The sequence below is a fragment of the Carex rostrata genome, chromosome 7 (assembly GCF_964058835.1).
Source record: "Carex rostrata chromosome 7, lpCarRost1.2, whole genome shotgun sequence".
In the NCBI taxonomy this organism is placed as follows: Eukaryota; Viridiplantae; Streptophyta; class Magnoliopsida; order Poales; family Cyperaceae; genus Carex; species Carex rostrata.
The window spans coordinates 5225413-5248045 of record NC_135924.1 but is presented as its reverse complement, the minus strand read 5'-3'; the positions used below and the strand labels follow the sequence as shown (position 1 = coordinate 5248045).

Here is a 22633-nt window from a genome sequence, read left to right as displayed (position 1 = left end):
TGGACCGTCCATTTCAATTTGCTTGAGTCAGGTACCTGAGAGGATTAGATTCATTTACGTAACCCTCTCTTATCCAAAACAAAAATTCTCCAAAAAAAAACACGCCTGGCGGCTGGCTCAGCTCTCTCTCTCTCTCTCAGCCACTCAAATCCCAAATTGCGAATCTCGCTCTTCTCTTCTCGAATCTCACGGCAAATTTCGCTCTTCCCTAATTTTGTAAATTTATTTGAACCCTAATTTAAGAAATTCGATTTTTTTTTTAAATTGTTAATTTCTACTTTTAAATTTTCTGAATGAATATGTAGCTGAAATGCTTTTGCTTTTGCAATTTATAAACTAACACAGATTTCGTTTACATATATATTCTTCTACTCATAGCTGGAAGAAAAAAAAAATGCATGTACAGCCAAAGAAGAGAGCTTTGGTAGAAAATGGAGGTGATGGTGGTATTGGACCGGGCCTCGCTGCTGCCATTGCTAATGGAGAGGATGTGGTATGTCTCTTTGTTTTTTTTTTTACCATTTTCTGAAGATAATTGACCCGACCCTCCAAATGAACACTAACCTTTTAACAGTAATGGCCGTAGGGTACCAACCATAGTGACAAATGAATTATTCGGGTTCGGTTCGGTGGGGTCAAAAATTCGTGATTCGGGAATAATTCGGGCATAATTTAGGAATGATTCGGAATTATCCAGACTAGAGATCTCAGTCCCACAAGGGATCAAAAAAATATATATGTATATTCTGAAAAAAAATCACGATTATGCTCTGATGCAAACTAATGTTGGAACATCTGGAACAGGGACCTATCGTGAGGCATGTATTTGAGTCAGGCAAACCAGAAGCCCTCCTACACCACTTACGCAACATAGTGAAAAATAAGGAAACCGAGATAGAGGAGCTGTGTAAGCTTCACTATGAAGAGTTCATTCTTGCAGTTGACGAATTAAGAGGGGTTTTGATTGATGCTGACAATTTGAAAAGCAACTTGACTTTAGAGAATTCCAGGTTGGAAGATATCAGTGTCAGCCTTCTTGCAAAGCTCGAGAAGTTGATCGAGTTGTACTCAGTGAAGAGGAATGTTGCTGAGGCCATACTCACCTTGAAGGTACAAGTTTGCTGCTTTTACAGGAACTTCACTAAATTATAAAATGCTTGGTTAAATATGAAGCTTTGTTGTGTACAACAAATATAGCACAACATAAATATACAACTTCGTTTCTTGTGAGAGGTGGAAGACAGGCTAGTTTTGGTCAAATTAAGTCATGGTTTATTTGAAGTTGGGCTGGCTTTTGCTTATTGGGCTACCAGGTTTTATCCATTTTAGGTGTCTGGCTATTGGTTTTCAACTTTGGAGCTATTTTTTTTATTTTGATTTTATCAGGTTTTGGTTCAATAGGATTCTGATGTGAATTGTTCATATCATACACTAAGGATTTTAGTGGGAAGCTAGGGCTTAGGTTTATCAAGTGAAAGAGAGAAAAAAGAAACAGATAACACTAAAAGAAGATAGGAAGAGACACACCTCCACAAAAGATTCCCCAAAGAGAATTTTTTTTTTTAACTGAGTTATAACTTGTCAAGTTATCCATAACATCAGAACCCTAAATAGACTTAAAAACACTTGGGCAGCAACAAAATTGCCTAAAAAGTAAATATCCAGAATGATGTGAAGCAAGCTTTAAGATGTTGGAAAAGATACCTTGACAAACTTAACTAATTTGGCCCTATCTTAATTATGTCATCAAATCAGCACCATTTCTACCTAATTGTTTTGCAATCATAATAATCTGAAAAAGTTCAATTAATTTTGACACACATTTTTCACCAATGATTTGGCTGAATGGACTAACCAAGAGTAAAGTTTGACTCAGTTTTGAGTATGCAATCTTATACTGAAGCACTGTAAGAGTCAAGTTTGTAAGTAAACACGTTTGAGCAAGCAGCAACTGGTACCATCCACCAGGCACTGCTGTATCAATACAGAGTTGTTTAGAAATTGATTAATCTGTTGCATTAATTTAGTATATTCATGTCAATGTTCTTGGTCTGGTAGGGATAGGTGTCTTTACCAAATTTGGTCCAAAAGGTAACATTACGAAGATGTCGTGTTGTATTAACAGTTTCTGGACTTGTACCAGTTAGCTCGCAATAGTTCTGGAACTAGCTAAACCTATCTCATTATATCCATTATAGTACTCATTACTTTTTTTATAACCACAGGTATGTGTGCATGTAACCAGCTTGTGCCTTTCATGCAACTGTGATGTGTCCGAAGGCCGCTTCTACCCTGCATTGAAAACCCTAGACATTATCCAGAAGGATTACATCCATTCTATACCTGTTAAAGCACTCCGACGAGTCATCTCAAAGCAACTGCCTGCTATAAAGCTTCACATTGAGAAGAAAGTATGTGGGGAGTTCAATGACTGGCTAGTCTATATCAGAACCACTGCCAGGGAGATAGGACAGCTTTCAATCCGTCAGACTGCCACATCACGGCAGCGTGATGAGGAGATGCGGTCCCGTCAGAGAGAGGCTGAGGAACAGTCTTGCACTGGGTCCACTGCATTTAATGAGTATGTCTACTCCTTAGACTCAACTGAACAAGCTGAGGATGTTGTATTGGATTTCAACCTATCCTCAGTGCACCGTGCATATCACGTCTACTCATGCCTGGGGATCGGTGAAAAGTTTCGTGATTACTACCACCAAAATCGGCTGATGCAACTACAACTTGACCTACAAGTGTCAACCATGCAACCTTTTCTAGAATCACACCAGCATTTCCTTGCACAAGTTGCAGGCTTTTTTATTGTAGAGGATCGGGTATTGCGCACAGCTGGTGGATTGCTAACAGAGGAGCAGGTCGAATCCACTTGGGACACAGCCATTGCAAAGATTACAGCCATCCTAGAGGATCAATTTACTCGGCTAGACACAGCGAGTCACCTGTTACTCATAAAGGACTGTGTGAGCCTCCTATGTGCGACTTTGAAGCGATATGGTTACCGTGTTGATCCTCTGATGAATATACTTGATAAGTCCCAGGATAAGTACCATGAAATACTTCTTACTGAGTGTAGGAAGCAAATTAGCGATATCCTTACTAACGATTCCTATGAGCAAATGGTTCTAAAAAAGGAATACGAATATAATATGAATGTGGTATCTTTCAATTTACAAGCTATGGATATGGTTCCAGATTTTCCATATGTGGCATCCTTTTCTTCATCAGTACCAGATGTTTGCCGGGTCATAAGGTCCTTTATAGAGGACTCAGTTAGTTATATGTCGTATGGTGGGGGCCTTTTTGTCAATTCCTACGAGGTTGTCAAAAAGTACCTTGACAAACTATTGATTGATGTTTTGAACAATACTTTATTAAACATAATACATGGAGGGGCCTTTGATGTGCCCCAAGCAATGCAAATCGGGTCTAACATATCAGTTTTTGAACGGGCCTGTGGCAGTTTCTTTCTCTGGCAAGCAGGACAGCTTTGTGGTGTCCCGAAACGGATTGTAGAGAGGCCACATTCAGGTCTGACAGCCAAGGCAGTACTAAAAGCAACACAAAATGTAGCATATAATAAACTCCTATACCTTGTTAATGACAAATTAGACAGCATAATGGGACAGATGTCCAACATTAATTGGACAGCAGAAGAGGTATCTGAACATGCAAATGACTACATGAATGAGGTTTTGGTATATCTCGACTCAGTTGTGACAGCCGCACAACAAATACTACCTCTAGAGGCGCTTTACAAAGTTGCAATTGGTGCACTATGCCATGTTTCAGATTATATCATGACAACATTTTTGAGTGACAGTTTGAAACGTTTCAATGTCAATGCCGTGGCTGGTATCGACAATGATTTGAAGTTGCTTGAATCTTTTGCTAAGGACCGCTACAACAGTACAGGTGTTAAGAAAATTGGTAATGAGGCAACTTTTATGGATTGCTTGGTGGAGGTGAGGCAGTTGGTGACTCTATTGTTGAGTGACCAGCCAGAAAATTTCATAAATCCAGTTATTAGAGTGAAGAACTATGGCACTTTGGATCATAAGAAGGTGGCAATTATTTGCGATAAGTATAAAGATGCACCAGATCGGCTGTTTGGTAGCCTCTCAAATAGAAACACAAAACAGAGTGCGAGGAAGAAGTCGATGGATGTTCTGAAGAGAAGGCTGAAGGATATGAGTTGAATATTTAGGCTTTTTGGACTAATTGAGTTTTGTTTCCATCTGATTTCTTTTTTTATATATAATTTGAGGACATTTTTGTAAGGATAGGATTATGTGTAGCTATGGTAAAGGGGGCTTCTGTTTCTGCCCTCGTACCGGATCATAATTTGACTTATAATGCTGGTAGATTTGCATTTTGTTAATATTAATATCCTAGTTGGTACTTGTTTTTTTTTTATGTGAAAATTTATTTTTAGGTCATTTATTTTTGCCTTATTGCAGAAATAAATGTATCCTGCTATTGTTGCTCGTTGCTTTTGCAAATAGCAACACAGAATACATACAAACTTTCAGTTAGGTTTGCTGTAATGGGTTTTTAATATTTGAGTTTGTCCCTACTAGTTCTGGCAATAATTAATATGAAGTGATTATGAAACTTGATGTGTTAGTTCAGCCGTTTGCTCTGATTAGTGTTGTAAAAAACAGCCGGTTAGGCTGATTAATCGTTGGTGGTGACCAAACTGTTACAAATTTTCTCAATTAATTAGCCAATTAATTGTTTGACGGTACTCTGTCCATCTGACAAGTGCATACTATTATTTACAACAATGGCTTTGGCTTTGATAATGTAACTAAGGTGATTTAGATGGACAGATGCATACTATTATTTACAACAATGGTTTTGGCTTTGATAATGTAACTAAGGTGATTTTGCATGGTGGTTTTGTAGATATAATTGAATTAAAAGTGAGACAAGTGTATAGCTAGCGCATATTAATTTGTATTATAAATAAAGAAGAGGGTTCAAATGCCTCCATTTTTTGTGCCTCCACCATGCCTTCATTTTTTAAAACTTTAATAACTTAAAATTTAAAACTTAAAAGTCAAAATAAAACCGTTAGATGTGATCTATATTATTTTCTCTATGTGCTCATAAAAAAATATCACATTTAAATTTTGTTTTTATGTGAATCAATAAGTTTAAAAATCAACGTCTAGAAATCATCCACATTAGTGCATTTTTTACAAGCTCTTGATGGCAATCAAAATAAAATTGAAATGCCATAATTTTTTGCACGTGCATAAATAAAATGATGTAAATCATATCCAACGGGTTTATTTTAACTTTTAAGTTTTAAATTTTGAATTATTAAAGTTTTAAAAAATGGAGGCATGGTGGAGGCACAAAAAATGGAGGCATTTGAACCCTCCTCATAAATAAATGTCTTTATTTTTAAAGTTAAAATAATTAATGTGAAATGTTCAACATGATTTTCATATGAAAATATACTTATAAATCAAAATTTATATTCTTTAGAATTTTTTTAATATTTTTTAAATAGGTAAAATTTAGGAAATAAATCTGCTAATATTCTAATGGAACTGTAAGTTCTGTCAAGTGATTATAATAGCCGTTGTCAGTATCCTAAAGCAATATACACTCAGAGAGTCTATTAGATACCAGAGTTTCAAGTTTTCACCCTTTTTTTTTTCTTTTATATTTGCCAATTAGTTGCATATGTGAAACCATCCACACCGCACAAACAAAATTCCTTTGAATTGGAAATAATTGCAAAAGGTGATATACTTTGTGGGGCATAGGTATAAAACATATGATATTTGATTTTGTAAAATTGTGAAAATCAAACTAGAGTCAGGTCCGTCTCGACTTCACCGGTATTGTTAACCAGCAACAAAAGCGTGAGTCGGCTCAGCTTGGTTAGTTACCGTAATTGCACTTGTAACAACATAATATTCTAAGCACAATCTAAAATAGCTTGGAAAATAAACCATATGTTATGGACAACAGTGTTGTAAATAACGGTATGCGCTCGTCGGACGGACATGACACCGTCAAGTGATTAATCAAAAATAATTGAGAATAATTGATTATAATCATAAATATTCAGTCGAATTAGTCAAAAAAAAATCTTGATGACTTGATCATTGTCAATGACTAATCAGCCGATTAATCAATCTTAACGACCGTTTTTTACAACACTAATGGACAATTTAAGCCAACTAGCTAGGATTCAAATCAGCTGAAATTCGAATACTTGAACAGTACTTGAAATTTCTAGAATTCCGAATCCAACCGTCCAACTTTTTTATACACGTTGTTGAATTTTAGAGGAAAATAGAGAAAAGACAGAGAGAATGGTCTATGGTAAAAATGCATTTCTATATTGATGTATATGTTTTTTGTTACAATGATTTATGTAGTATTTATAGCATACAAGGTTCAACTAGCCGTTACTGCACCAACGTTACCAACGGTACTATTCTTATTTACTGTACCAACGGTACTATTCATCTACTTTATATCTATTTCTAAAACTAATAAAAAGAACAAATATTTTATTCTTGGTTGATCCTAGACCGCTTGATTGATGATGAACGACTGAGATTAATCTTCCAATTCTTTATTATTTTCAACACTCCCCCTCAAGCTAGGAATGTAAATATCGTACAATCCTAGCTTGCTTGTCTTCGAAAGGACTCGGGTCCGAACCTTTGATGAGGATACTAGCAAGTTGCTCCTCACTTTGCATGAGTTTAGTTTTGATTTTGGCTTGCATCTTTTTTTTATGCCCGAAGGGATTGCATCGTCTCTAAATCTTGAAGATGGTTTCATCACCCTTGATGTTCTTCGTATTTCTTGAATCCTTCAATTAAAAATTCAAACAATCGCAGTAACCCGATCTTTGTATCTAAATTAATGTAAAATCAAGGTATTTAGCCACATTTAAATTCTTGTGTTAACTTATTAATTTTGTCATTTTTGTTATGTCTAGATTATCAAAATATTTTGTCACCACTATCAATTATCAATTTATCATGTAAGGAAATTTTAATTTATATCAAAAAAGACACCTCATTTTTGAGTTATCTTGTTGAGTCTACACCACAATCGGTTGTTGAAGAGATTGCCTCATTTGATCTTGATTTTGTTGAATCAGGTTGCACATATTTTTCTTCATAAACTCCCCCTAAAATAGAGGCATCAATTTGCTCCCCCTCAAGGTTAGCATTATTGTTTTCTTTATATATAATTACCAACGTATCAATTTTTATTTTTCATGACCTTCGTATTTTGTATTGGTATTTGTTCTATTTGGTCATTTGGTAATTGGTTTTTATAATTGGTATTGGTGTTGGTATTTGTTTTCTTGGTTGTATTTTTGGAGTTTTGTTTTGGTGATTTTTCGGCTCTTAATATTGTTTTGGTGACTATTCACCTTTTTTTTTTTTTTTTTTTTTTTTTTTGCACTGGGCATATTGACCCAGCCACCTCTTTTAGTGGCCATCATGGATAATTTTTGGGTTAGTAAATAATATTTTTCTGGTATGATTTACCATTTTTTTTCCTTAACCAAGGGATGAGGCTCTATGGCTCTAAGGTTCCTCTCGGTTTGAGTTTTTTTTTTCTTTTCTTACCGAGGGATGAGGCTCTATGGCTCTAAGGTTCCTCTCAGTTTGAGAGTTTTTTTTTTTTTTTTATTACCGAGGGATGAGGCTCTCTATGGTTTTGTTATGGTGGCCGAAACCTTTCGGCTCTTGATTATGGTGGCTCTAGTAGCTGTTGTTATCTTGGTATGAATTGGATAGCTCTTTGTGAATGGTGTACCATGTAAATTATGATTATGTTTATGAATATTGATATTTTTGTTATGAATATGTTATATGAATCTTGACCCGTTTGTATGAAAATGATACCTTAATTAGATTTTAAAATAGTTTGTAAAATAATTATTTTTCAAATTTGGTTTCTAGCAGGTTAACAACATTTTGAAAGGTATTTTATAATTTTACAAATCATTATAATTAATACAATTGTTATAGGAAAATTAGAAATTTTAATATTTTATAGAAAGGATGTCCAAAAATCTTGTGCCCTATTTTTTCTCATAGTGTTTTTTTTTTTTTTTTGGTTGTACAAAAATAATTCATTTTTTTCACACAACATAAAGTAAAAAAGAACTTCATGCATGCATTATAGAAACATAATTATTTTATGACGTTCAATATATTAACATACAATTGGCAAGAAAACTAAGTTTTGAACTTTTATAATTAAAATGTTGAAATTTATGAAAATATTTAGATGAAATATTTGAAACAATTTATTAATTGAAAGTAAATTTTATAAGAATGAATATTTCTATTTTATTGATATTTTGGCAATTGTCTATAATTTTTCATACTATTGATTGGCGCTTTAATTCTATATTGGTTATAAACGCATATTGGTTAGTTTTGGTCAAGGTACAGGTTATTGGGTAAAACATGAAATTTATAGGCTACATACAGTCTACACCATATGAAATTTAAATATTGGTTTTAGAGTACCACATGGAGAATCTCATGAACAGGACTTGTGTTGGATCATCTTCACGGGACCCGTTTGACCCACTAGAGACGCCTTTAATGGACACCTCCATTTCTTGGTGAATAGAGAGAATACACCTTTGCCCTTTCTTTTACCGTCTCGCCTTTTTTCTCGAATTCACATCCTCTCCAGTACCTGGGAGGGTACGAATCCCTCTTTCTCCCCGTTCCTCTTTTCTTCAATCCGATTCCACCTTCCTCCTCCCTTCTCCGCTGCCTTCCCTCTCTTTGGTCGGAGATGGGAATAGAGGAACCAATGCCGATCAACCACATGCCCTTCATTTTTTATTTGTGCACTTATCGGTCTCAATTTTGGAGCTAGGGTTTGACGGGAGCAAGGTTTTCTACCGCAAAGGCCTGGGTTTCGTGTCCCTTGCCTCAGCGGACTTATGGATCACCCATGGCTCTGCGCCGTGGCTCTTCTGGTTGAATCATAGCGGATACGGCTGAGAGATATGGTGGTAGTTCGGTTGTGAGAGGAATTTGTGATCTTACCGCATCAAGCTCGAGGTGTGTGAGGTAGGTACACTTTTAACTCTTCCCACTTCTTTTTAAGAGATCCGAAATACTCAGTTTTTGTTTTTTTTCGGTTCTTTTCTTCTTCCTTTTTTTTTCTCTTTTTTTTTGTTCCTGTTTGTTGATTCTTTGTTTGGAAATTTTTTTCTGATTTTCTGGTATAACTCAATCTCTGCTGATTCTGGTTTTTGTTTTGTTTCTGGTACTGATAAGAACAGATATCAGTAAGAGAGTTTTATTTTTGGGTGGCTGGTACAGTATACTCAGAACTTGGTGGCCTTCTTGGCACTTGGTTTTTTAACTGGGTTCTACACCCACTCTGGTTCTAACCCAATAATCAATATCAAAGAAACTGTATTCTGTTTTCCCGGCGGCTGGGGTTTTGCTTGTTTGGATGGCCTTTACGGCTCTTGGGTTTCTCAAGTACCGACTAGCTTTGCTAGTTTGGGTGGTACTTGGCTGTTTTTCACAAGTACTGACTAGATTTACTAGTTTAGGTGGTACTTGGCTGGTTTCTTAAGTACCGACTAGCTTTGCTAGTTTGGGTGGTACTTGGCTGTTTTTCTCAAGTACCGACTAGCTTTGCTAGTTTGGGTGGTACTAGCTGGTTTTTTTTATGGTATTTGATTGATTTTGTTGGTTAGAACAGAAAAAGAAAATATTACTTTATCTGCCATTTTTTTCCTTTTTCGTTTTACCTTGATTGAAGGTTGAGACCCCTTTTCTTGCCTCTTGTACCAGATTGGTGTTGTGTTGCGGGTTTGAATTTTTTTCCCCCTCGTTTGCACTTCACCTTTCTTCTCTGGCTCTTGCTCTCTGTGACTGGGCTTCTCCCATCTAGAGGCGAGGCTAAGATTTAAAGTCTTGATGTCAGCCTTTCTTTCTTTTCTTGATTTCTTTGATTTTATGGCTGAAAGCCTTCTTTAGCTCGGGTTAGAGCAGGTTTTGTTTTGGCTGCTGCACCAAATCATTTTTTCTTTCCCTTTTTTCTTTTGTAGTTTTCTGTTCAGATCTGAACTTTTGTGGTTTTTGTTGGTGCTGCAGTTTTTGTTAACTGCAGTTTTGTTGATTGCGGAATAGAGTCAGGATTTAATCCCGCTCTGATACCATGTTGAATTTTAGAGGAAAATAGAGAAAAGACAGAGAGAATGGTCTATGGTAAAAATGCATTTCTATATTGATGTATATGTTTTTTGTTACAATGATTTATGTAGTATTTATAGCATACAAGGTTCAACTAGCCGTTACTGCACCAACGTTACCAACAGTACTATTCTTATTTACTGTACCAACGGTACTATTCATCTACTTTATATCTATTTCTAAAACTAATAAAAAGAACAAATATTTTATTCTTGGTTGATCCTAGACCGCTTGATTGATGATGAACGACTGAGATTAATCTTCCAATTCTTTATTATTTTCAACACACGTATCTCGGAACAGATAGTTTTTATGTGCACGCATCTCGAAATAGTTCAACATTTGGATTTAGAATTCCAGATATTTCAGGTTACTGTTCATGCAGCTGATTTGAATCCAACTAGCTAACCTAGCTAGACTTAATGCCTTCCCTAATAGTCAACCACATTTATGATTTATATATGTCCCAATCCTATGATCATAATTCATAAACCAAGAGGCAAGAACAAAAAATATTTGTTGTATTTTTTTCTTCTTACTAGTCATAAAAAGGAAAGTACTTTTTGGGTATTTAAGTCAAAAGGGACGCCACTTTCAATGCTAACCACAAATTCAACTTTTGTATTATGGCCTCGATGAAAAATAAAATAATTTGTTGCTTCTTATATACTTGGTGTCTAGTGAGTTTTACTTGTCTTAATTTGCAAGGAAACCAGGAATTACAGGGGCTATCTGCACGCTTTTTGTAAGACAACAAATTTTATTTACCAATATGTATAATGATAGGGGTGATTAATGAGCGAGTTAGAGTATGTTTATGCTCGGCTCATTAAGTAAATAAACGAGTTGTTAATGAGCGAGTTTAAGCGAGTTACTAAATGAGCGAGTTGAAAATGAGTGGCTCACGAGTTATGAGTATCAAAATTTAATAAATTGTCATAATTCATTTAAATAAAATAGAATAAAAATCCAACAAAAATTAACAAAAATAGAATCAACATATTACATTCTCCACAGTAATATCAACAATCAACATATTACAAAAATATAACAAAATATAACTCATCATGAGTAGGATTAAAAAGTCTCATTGGTTTTGACGTTTTGTGTCCCATCATATCCAATATCGATGTCTTTATTTTTAAAGTTTAAACAGTCGATCTGAACCGCTCAATATGTTTTTCATATTAAAATGTGTTTGAATACAAAATTGTATACTTTCTGAAACTTTTTTGTTATTTTTTGTCTTCCAATATAACTAGAGGAGGGATCCGATTACATTCTTTTTTGGTGACACCGAATTACACTCTCCATTTTCAAAGTTATCAAAGTCCAAACAGTCGATCCAAATCGTTCAACTTGTTGGATATGTTAAAATGTGCTTGCAGATCAAATTTTATATTTTGTGGAATTTTTTTTTACTATTTATTAAGTATTTAACAAAATCGATATATTCAGACCGTTGAATTTTTGTACCCATCTTAATAAATAGTAAAAAAAGTTCAGAAAAATGTAAAATTTGATCTGCAAGCACATTTTAACATATCCAACAAGTTGAACGGTTTGAATCGACTGTTTGGAGTTTGTAAACATAGGGTGTAACCGGTGTAACCAGTGTCACCGAAAAAAGGATGTAATCCGATCCCTCCTCATATAACTATTAATTTCACATTTATCTTCTTACAGTTCGGACCATATATGCTATATTAATTTCATATGATCCACATAATTACCAACGAAAGAAAAAACTAACAGAAAATAAACAAATTAATATATATACATGACAAGAAAAACAACTATGTACTGTTTTTCTTTTCTTAATAAGCTTGTAAATTTCAGCAATCAACCTCTTCTGATCATATTCAGTCGATCCGGGTCGGTTTGAACCACTCCGAGGTATCCACTTAGTCCAATAAGCCTCCGGGTTTAGGGTTTAGGAAAACTAGATTGGAGAGAAGATCCGAATCCGGCAGATTTGCCGGAGTTTGAAAAACCTGTCTCTTTGTCTACGGTTTTCGACCAAACATCATCTTCAGTTGGAATTTCGGAATAGGTCATGTAGATGCAAGAGATGTTAAGGCCTTAAAGGTTGAGATGTGTTAATATTTTCAAAATAAAAAAAAAATAAAAAAAAACTTAGCAGTATTTTTTTGAAGATGTACATTGTTGCCTATAATTAATTTCATACGATTTGAATATGTTCATATTCCTTGATATATTTTAAAGGCTCTTTGAATTTGAAAAGAACAAATCGTTTGATGAAAATTAAAACATGCACAAATTTCATCATTTTTTGTTGGTGATATTTTGCATATTAATTATGCCTAGAGCACATTAAATGTTGATTTGCTAAATTATTTTACATTTAGGAATGTAAAATTACTCAGAACATGGTAGGTCCAATGGGTCTCTGACCTACTTTTGAGTCCAATAAGTTCCAATACCGTCTGATCCGTATTAAAATATGTGTGCGGAAATTTAAGCAAATTTGCACGGATTTAAAGCAGAGTACCTGCATCTTAATACAAATCGGAAGGTGATTGAGTCCATTGAACCAAAGTAGATCCGATGGACATTGAACCTACTCTGAATTCAAAATTAAATTGTACTTGATAATTAATTACCAACCTCAATATGATCAAGACTCAAAAACTAAGTGAAGAGTACTATAACCTCTGTAATAAGAAAAAAAAACAAAACATTTACATTAAATTTAAGTGTAATTTATCTAATTTTTGAGGTCTGGTGACAAATGATAAGAAAGTGTCTTTTTATTTGACAAGTAGGTACAATAACAACAACAACAAACGGCATATTGACCCAAAAAAAGGTGTTTTCGAAATGTGTGGATCCTCTGCTGCTCTATCTGTGCGATGCACAACGTATAGATGGATGGATGAATGGATGTTTAAGAAAGCTTTTAAGATTTGAGTTGCACGAATCTCAAAGCGATCATGAATCGAATTATGTATAGTCAATTCGTCATGCTTTACACAATTCTTATCTAGAAGAAAATATAAAAGTGGTGGCTAATTAATGTTAGAACTACTTCGAACATAAAAGCCCAAAGAATTAGCTGCTTGGTACAAGATGCCATTACGTACCAACCAGTAAATATTTTTTCTGTGATCGATCGATATAACATTTAATTAGAGTAATTTTGCAATATTTCATTCAACGTGACATAAAAATAGAGTAAATGAGATATTTGCAACTCTTTTTTAAAGTGTAGAAATGCAAAGGGGTATTTGAAGTTGTGATTAAAATATGAAAAAGGATGTTTGTATTTTTGGAAGAAAAAAATACGGTAGAAATTAATAAGAAAAAAAAAGAGAGAAACAAAAAGAGTACAGGAGATTTTTAATTGGCAGAAAGATCAGTACGAATTGTACTGATTTTAAATGTCTCAGAGTTTTGATTGGTAAGATTAACACTGATCTTAACTCAAATTTGTAATTTATTTTTATTTATCATCTTGCCTCTTGCATTTAAGACACGTGTGGATCAGTAACACAGTCCAACTGACCACCTCTATCATCATTTCAAGTTTTTTTAATAAGTTCACAAAAGTTGTCAGGTGTATTGAATAAAAGTCTAGATTATATTAATCGGATCATAATATGCAACTAAGTAAAGTTAGTAAAAAAACAAGTTGCATTTCAAATTCCGCCATTACCGCAGAAAAATAGAAAAAAAAAAAAAGTTAGATCAGTGAATCTTACCGATCAAAACTTTAAGACATTTAAAATCAGTACAATTCGTACCAATCTTTCTACTAATGAAAAATCTCCTATACTCTTTCTGTTTCTCTCTCTTCTTTCTTATTAATTTATACCGAAAAAAAATTATGTAGTTTTCCCATATACTGATTCAAGTTCAAGATTCCATTGTAATGTCTCTTTCTGAAATGTTTTGCATGACAGCTAAAGGCAAAGAACATACATAAAAGAGATTTGTTTACTGGAATCACATTTTTTTTACTTGAAAGACCTGACAGATTTTGTTTACTAGAATCATAATTTTTTGTATTTTTCAAGGATCGCGTAATATTTTTTTTCCAAAAGTGTCAGTGCCCTTTTGGTATTAAAGAAACTTTTTTACTTTTCGAAAATTGTGATTCACAAAATTCTCTTCTCCTCGAAAAACTAAACTATCTGTAATGCAAAAATACATTATAGCAAATAAACTAAACTAACTTTATTTAGATCTTAATTCTCTTAATTATCTCAAAAAAAATATTCCTATCAAAATTAGGCACCAATAGAAAAAATTAGTCCTATTATCGGAGGATACATGCAGCAAAATAGAATACGTATACTTCAAAATAATTTGGTCGTGAAAAGCTTTAACTGACATTCAGTAAAATAAACAACTAAATTTACAGTTGATGTCCACAGTTGATTATTTATACCTCACTTATCAAGTCTTAATAATGCTACTTCTAAGTAATAACGATTAAAACAGCCATCTATATTAACAATTAACACTTGTGAAAAAGAACTATTAAGACTTCTGAAATGCACTATTAGGCCCTGTTCGGTAACATGTTAGGAATAGGAATGGAAATGAGAATCAAAAATTTTGAACTAATTTTTAGTGTTCATCGTGGGAAAAATAACTTAGCTATGAGTGAATTTTTTTTCCCACGGTGAACAGTAATCTGCCGAACAGAGCCTTAGGGCATGTTCGGCAACCCAGTAGGGAATAGGAATGAGTATAGAAATTGAAAATTTTGAACTGGATTTTACTGTTCACGTGGGGAAAAAAAATTCAGTCTGAGTGAATTTTTTTTTCCCCATGTGAACAGTACTTTCGGGATTACTGCCGAACAGAGCCTTAAGCTGTAAATTTAATAGGTTTTTTTATAAGACTTGGGAAAACCCACTATTAAGAATTTATATAAGCACTATTAAGACATAATGAGTTTGTTTAGTTGGAATTATTGAGGCAAGACAAACTGAGAATTGGCACTATTAAATCGATATATCTGAGCTCATTAAATCAACTATTATATACTTCATGTCAACATATCTGCCTCTCAAATATAAAGCGATTTTCTTAATTCATAACTTTTGTGGGTTTTATACCTGTATTATTGTGTTTGAATTGATATAATTATATAAATACAAGATACGGCCTGCAGAGGATCTAGTGCCGGTTTGTCAACTTTGTTCGTTATGGTCAAAATCAAAATTCCGATTAATTACGCCTCATATAAGAAAAATGAAACGCAGAATTTTCCAGTCCACTGGTCCAAATCAGTTAAAACTTAGACGGAGGTAGACGAAATTAAGAATCTCTTTTACTTGTGTTGTTTTGTTATGTATGTATATGTAACGAGGAGGGTTTAAATGTTAATAATTCAAAATTTAAAATATAAATGTCAAAATAAAACTATTAGATGTGATCTATGTAATTTTCACTACATTCTCATAAAAAATTATCACATTTTAATTTTGTTTTTATGTGAAACAATGAGTTGATAATAAACGCTGAAATTTTTATTTCTAGTATAATAAAAAAAAATACAACAAAACACCTTAGTTTTGGAGAAATTTGACATTTACCCAGGCCGCACAATGCTACTGCAGCATCAAAGACTGGGGGCCGCCAATTGGCCCTGCGGCCCTAGATTAGAGACCTCAAATGATTATGTGGCCCCTTTTGTTTTTGTTTTTTTAATAAGCATGAACAACAAATCTTGATATTTGTGCCACGAATTTCAATTTATGGTACATTTGGATGACACAGGAATAGCGCTAACTCAAGAATAGCTGCTATTTCTGGTAAGCTATTCTCAACACAGCACGTTTGAATGAAAAAAAATGCTATTCTCAACAAAGGAATAGCTCGGGTTAGCTGTTATTCCACTATTCTATGAAATGTTGGGTTAGCAGCTATTCCGAACCCAGGAATAGCTGCTATTCCGAGCTATTCCTTGATTCATCCAAACGCATCATATAAAATGGTTTTGCTGTCAAATGAAGTTTATCAATTCCTCACTGGCACAGAAATCAACTTTTTTGTTTTTTAGTTAATAATTTTTCTATTAAAAAAAAAGTTGGGGCCGCCAAACCATTTGGAGGTCTCTAGACAGGGGCCAATTAGCAGCCTCGATATATTTAGAATTCTGATCAAACAGGAGTGTTTTGGTTTATATTTTTTTATTATGGTATAAATAAAAATTTCGGTAATAAACTTGTAGATCCAGATCAGTATGTTTTTACAAACTCTTGATTACAAACACAATAAAGTTGAAATATCATATTTTTTTACACATGCATATATAAAATGATGTAGATCATATCTAACGGTTTTATTTTAACTTTTAAGTTTTAAATTTTGAATTACTAAAATTTAAAAAAATGAAGGCATTATAGCAGCAAAAAAAATAGAGGCATATTAATCCTCCTCATCTATATAATTGTTAGGAATTAGCTATGTTTTTTGTTTATATATCCTGACTTTTAAATTTTTATTTTGAATTTTTTTTATAATGTTATCCTTATCTTTATAATGCATTAATTTACAAATGAAGTTATTTCAAACTCATTCATTCATTCCGAATTCTCTATATATTTTTCAGACCTCGCTTTGGAGATAAAAGTATCTAATTTCTTGTTAAAAAATAATATTATCAACTAATTTCAGCACCGAACGTTGGATGTCGTATGTGCATGATTTAATAACATATATAGTCATCATCCATTTCGTTACTAACTTAAAATATATCATTCTTTCACTAACTAACTTTACTTATGTTGTCGCTATTATGACCAAACCTAGGGGTGCCAAAGGGTGTCAATGGTACAAATGTACGATAAGGATCGGATGAAAGCATTTTTTATCCGTACTCGTTATAAATTATTATTATTTATACTATATCTTGATCTGCTACGAATTATTTTATCCTTACTTTATTTTTGTCCGTTATAGTTGTCGGATAATGAAATAGTAATGGATAAATAACAGGTAATGTTGATATAATAATTATTTTTATTAGTTGTAAATAAAATATTAAAACATAATCATTTCACATATATTTTTTATATGTGTGTATGTTTCAAAGATTTGAACTTTATTGGAATTTGTTGTAATTTATTTACGTAATTTAATAATTAATTAAGTATAACACAACTACTAAAATTAGTTGGCGAATGATATCCATTGCTCTATTAATATATATAACATATATAATTTTATTTATATAATTATCTGATCAGATAAAGATCACGGAATAGATTTTTTCTGTATCCTTATCCGTTTAAATAAAAAAAAATTATTTTATCTGTATCCAAAAACTTGTGAAATAAAATCTTATAAGTATCTATCTTATCATACGGTATGGAAGCGTCTAATTGTCCACAGCCTTTTGTCCACCATTTGTCCACAGCTTTGACTTGCGCGAATACTGTAAAATTACTTCTACATGTTGTATAATTATACAATATATCACATAAAATATATCAGTTAATCACAAAACATCCAGCAACTATTTGAAGTGGTCCCGTGATAGTTAGAAAAAGATTGCAACTTGCACAACATGACAAAATAAATGTACTTTCAAACTGTACTTTCGGAAATTACAGTTATAGGAAGTTATTGGCAGTTAGAGTTAGTTATTAGCAGTTATTAGCGGTTATTGGCAGTTAGAGTTAATTATTAGCGTCCGCACTGGGTTGAATCTTGTATACTGTAAAATTAAATCTTGTATACTGTAAAATTGAATATTGTATACTGTAAAATTAAATCTTGTATACAGTAAAATTTTCAATTGAATCTTGTATACTGTAAAATTGAATCTTGTATACTGTAAAATTAAATTAGCAGAACTGTAAAATTGAATCTTGTATACAGTAGAATTTTCAATTGAATCTTGTATACTGTAAAATTTCTAAAACTAAACCATAAAATAATACCATCTATACTGTAAGATAAAATGTAACAAATGCTACATTTCAGTTTAAACTACAACCTACAAAGAATCATGTATACTGTAAAATTGCAAAATATAAACAATAAAATAATACCATGTATACTCTAAAATTGCTAAATCTATACATACATCCATTATCACACAAAAAATCCGTTTACCACAAAACAACATATGTTCATAGGAGTGCCTGTAATATGAAACATTTCAATATGCACCAATACTGTAAAATTCATCATTCAATGCTGTAACATAAATAACAAATCCTACAAAAAACGTACTTCACATTTTCAAACATCCAGAAACTTTCATAACAGTTCGATATCCTGTAAAATGAGACATATATATTGTAATTCATATATATATGTACTGTAAAAGACAGAGAATACAAAACCATACGAAATTACAACATACGACTAATATTCAAATAAAAATTCAGTCAAAATGATAAATCTGTTACTGCATACAATGAAAAAAACAAATTCAATAGAAAAACTGTAAAAATGACAAGATGAATACTGTAAAATTAACGGAGCAATACTGTAAAATTAACAAATCAATACTCCATATCGCCTCTCTATCATCTATTTCCTCAAGATTTCCACAAGATGAATACTGTAAAATAACAAGATGAATACTGTAAAATTAACGGGGCAATACAGTAAAATTAATAGATCAATACTCCATATCGCCTCTCTATCATCTCTTTCCTCCAGATTTCATTTGAAATGCTAGATCTGTTACTGCATACAACGAAAACAATAAATTCAACAGAAATAACTTACTAGATTTGAATTTTGCCGTGCTCTTCAAGAAAAACAACTTCTATTCGATCGCGCTCCACGATTGAAGGTTCCATTGCAATCATGTATAAAAAACGAGATCGAGTCAGTAATCTCAATTAAAATCGATATTGTAAAGGAAAAATGAATCAGAGAAGGTAAATACAAAAAAATAACAATTACGATTTCGTGCTGCTTTTGAGAGGAGAGAAATTTTTAATGAAACTTATTAGGTTTTATAGAAGCTGTGGCTTTGAGAAAGGAGATTTGAAAAATTAATCAGAGTCACAAATCATATCAAAAAAAATTTGATTTCGTAAATGAAAAAGAGACAATGGCTGTCGGAGATTCATTTCTCAACGAATGAACCTTTTTATGAGATTCATTTCTCTTCCCAGACAAAATTTGTTAGTTAACGATGGCTTTTTATCGAAGACGATGCCTTTATTCGAAAATCTCTTCTCTCTTTAACAAAACGATGGCTGTCGAAGAGATCTGGAAGTCAATCGCGAATGGAGAATGAAATGAATCTGGCGTCGCGCGAAAGAGGAAGGCAATAACCAAATGCGGAGAAAATCAGATCGGATTTGGAAATATCGGAAATGAAATTCAAAAAAAGGAAGGTTTCGTCGTCCGTCGGTGTATAAATAGGTTGTTATAAAGTGGATAGCGGAGACAGAAGACAGTTAAATCAGAAATGGATAGTGTAGTGGACAGATGGTGGACAAAACTCAGTGGACAAAAACCTTTTCTCATATTTTAATAGGAGATTGATTCAGGCAACAACAAGCTTCTGTTTTTTTTTTTGCTTTTCTTTTCTTTTTTCTTCCCAAACAAAGGCCCACTGTCCAAAGAGTGATGAAAGAAAAAGGAACATAGTCAATGCCAACTGCAATCTATGAATGTCATCACTAAGAGAAAATATATATATATATTTTTTAATGTACTATAAGTTACATTATTGCCATTGCATTTCAGTAAATTAAAATTAATGGACACCTTTTAAGCATTTAAATTTTATGACTTGACTAATTATCCAATGACTTGGGTTGGTAAATCAAATTTGACTAAAGGACGACACTATTTTTGACAAAATTTGTAAACTTGCGAAAGAATCAAAAAGGCCTTTTTCTAGAATTTTCAAAAGTTTACCATATATTTTTTTTTCTGGTATGGAATATCTGGTGCTAGTGGGTTTTGAAAATTCCTCAAATTAACTTAGATTACTGTGTTTTGACTGTATTAAGTATTAACATATACTTTGAAATTTTATGGACAAAATTGACAAATGATTCCATATCTTTGAAAATAAGCTGTGACCCTACATCGATCTACATACATAGAACCTAAAAATAAATTAATAAATCCAGCCTTTGTGAAAAGTTTTATTTGTTCAATGCCCCTGAAAATCTATCTATGTTCACATGAGATTTCTCTATATAAGTGGAACCAAGTTCAATTTCTTTATCCCCAAAACCTTGCTGTCCTTGTTTTATTTTTCTTGAGAGATATATGGCTCCGGTAAGTTCAAAAGTAACCTATCATGATTCATGATCAACATTTATATCTCAAATCATATCACTAATTGATACCCATCATGGTATAATTTTAGCAAAAGGTGGTCCTGAAACTTCTTTCCATGATTGATGAGAAAACAAAGCAGAAAGCCATGGAAGCTGTTGCTGATATTTATGGTAACTATTACTTACTTTTTAAACCTTTATTTTTCACAAGCAAACTTAATAGACTCAAGATGAAGATCAATTGAATTTTCTATTTATGTTAGATGTTGCTTTCTTTTCCTTTTTTCCTATTCTTTTTATTAGCCCTTATTCTCTAATTGGATGCATATTCATAGGCATAGCTTATGAATGGAGATAATATACAAAAATAGTACTATCTACCTAAAATAATATTCATTTTTTTTTAAGTTCCTTTGATAGTTTCTTAAGAATATCAAGGGGCACATGGATTTTGAATTGGTTTGACAGAATTCTTCTCTAATTATAAATAGTCAGGTACTTAAATGAGCAAAAAAAAATATTGATGAAGTGCAAAATGTTCAGGTGTTGATTCAATAGCTGCTGATTTGAAAGAGCAAAAGTTGACAATTATTGGTGAAATGGATACAGTGAAAATTGCAAAGAAATTGAAGAAGATTGGAAAGGTTGATATTGTATCGGTGGGTCCCGCAAAAGAAGAAAAGAAAGAGGATAAGAAAGAAGATAAGAAAGAGGAGAAGAAATGATAATAAATAAAATTATTGGTTTTCTCATATATTATTTGAAGGATTTTCTTTAGTTCTGTACATATCTCCTACAAACTAATCAAGATTTGGCGCACACATTATCTGATTCGTAAAGCAGGATTGTGCTCTGTTGATGTTGCAATTTTTTATACTAAACGATGTATATCAGCAATGGAAAAATCATGCCATGACCCGATACATCACGGCACGGCACATGTATCGGTCAGGCGGGTACATACCGTGGTCCGCATGTCCCGTGTTGTGACTATTCACGTGATGTGATCATCTTTGGAAGAATTAACATAGCATAATATGCGAACTAGTTTGGTCAAGACATGGCACGTGATTACGCAAATTACGCGTAATCAAGACAGTTAGATCTTGATCGAATGGTGAATTTTAAATAAACTAACTTAGATTTTGGAAAAGATAGTTAAATGTGACTACACGTGACAAAAGTAACTGGTCATATTTAGACACAACATATGTAGTCACGGTGTGACTAACGTGATGTACCGTGTTGTGATCGTCCCTCCGAATTTAGTTATGGCACAGCACAAATTTACATTCCTATCAACCAATTCGGCCGGTTTGAAGTACTTTGGTACCAATATCTTTTCATGCTTGTACATTGCTTGTCAGCAAATTTCAGGTACCGTACCTTTATATTGTGGTGTTATTTAGTCTAGCCTAACAAAACAACTTAATTATATTAAACCAGAACTTATTTTATCTCCAACTTCAACTTAAAAACCAGACCTAACATAAAATTTATCTTTAAAAATTAACCAACTAGCCCAACAAAGAAACAGAGACAAACTTTCGAGTTAGGGAATCCAGAGATTATTTTTATCAGTGTTGTAAATAACTGTATGTAGTTATTGGACGGGCAGAGTATCGCCAAGCGATTAATCAGAAATAATCAGAAATAATTGGCCATAATCGGAAATAATCAGAGAAATCCATAACAATTTGATTACCGCCAACAACTAATCAGCTGATTAATCGACTAAACGGACGTTTTTTACGACACTGATTTTCACAAAAAATCCATAGGTTAATTTAGAGTATTCATAGCATTTTTCTATATTTTTTTCTAAAATACATAGCAAAATCATGAAATTTTAAAAATGAATGGGTCAATTTGACCCACATTCATTACATTTGGGCAATTGACTCCGCCACCGTAGACTGAGTCTAACTTTATAACAAGTTCTATATAAATAACAAGTCAACTTGAGCATTAATAGCATAGAAGCTAACCTGGCAGGTACCAGTGCACTGTGCAGCTTATCATAATATACCAATCAGATTCAGGGCATGTACAAAATAAAGACATTGTTTGAAAGTTTTTCCTAGCCCGTTATAGAATGCCATAGGTCAAAGGGGTACAAATATTATGTACAAATATGTCAATAGGTAAACCCTAAAC

The 22633-nt window shown here is 33.0% G+C and overlaps 2 protein-coding genes across 2 annotated transcripts; both read left to right on the top strand.

Annotated features, from left to right (window-relative positions):
- The first annotated feature begins 108 nt into the window (after positions 1-108).
- Positions 109-4415, top strand: LOC144557342 (exocyst complex component SEC15A-like). The gene is made up of 4 exons (XM_078305910.1): positions 109-216; positions 379-493; positions 805-1110; positions 2226-4415. Exons 2-4 carry the CDS (start codon positions 395-397, stop codon positions 4209-4211), a joined length of 2391 nt encoding a protein of 796 aa, XP_078162036.1. The 5' UTR covers positions 109-216; positions 379-394; the 3' UTR covers positions 4212-4415.
- Positions 4416-20335: 15920 nt separating this feature from the next.
- LOC144557041 (heavy metal-associated isoprenylated plant protein 39-like) lies at positions 20336-21286 on the top strand. The gene is made up of 3 exons (XM_078305588.1): positions 20336-20474; positions 20566-20647; positions 21020-21286. The coding sequence occupies exons 1-3, from the start codon at positions 20466-20468 to the stop codon at positions 21199-21201; spliced, it is 273 nt and encodes a 90-aa protein (XP_078161714.1). The 5' UTR covers positions 20336-20465; the 3' UTR covers positions 21202-21286.
- Positions 21287-22633: the final 1347 nt, after the last annotated feature.

What these genes read in the sequence shown, in the direction of transcription:
- LOC144557342 (XM_078305910.1), top strand. Translation starts at nt 395, where the DNA reads ATGCATGTACAGCCAAAGAAGAGAGCTTTGGTAGAAAATGGAGGTGAT. An exon ending in TTGCTAATGGAGAGGATGTG is followed by an intron (nt 494 to 804) that starts GTATGTCTCTTT and finishes CATCTGGAACAG; the next exon opens with GGACCTATCGTGAGGCATGT. An exon ending in AGGCCATACTCACCTTGAAG is followed by an intron (nt 1,111 to 2,225) that starts GTACAAGTTTGC and finishes TTATAACCACAG; the next exon opens with GTATGTGTGCATGTAACCAG.
- LOC144557041 (XM_078305588.1), top strand. An exon ending in AGCTGTTGCTGATATTTATG is followed by an intron (nt 20,648 to 21,019) that starts GTAACTATTACT and finishes CAAAATGTTCAG; the next exon opens with GTGTTGATTCAATAGCTGCT.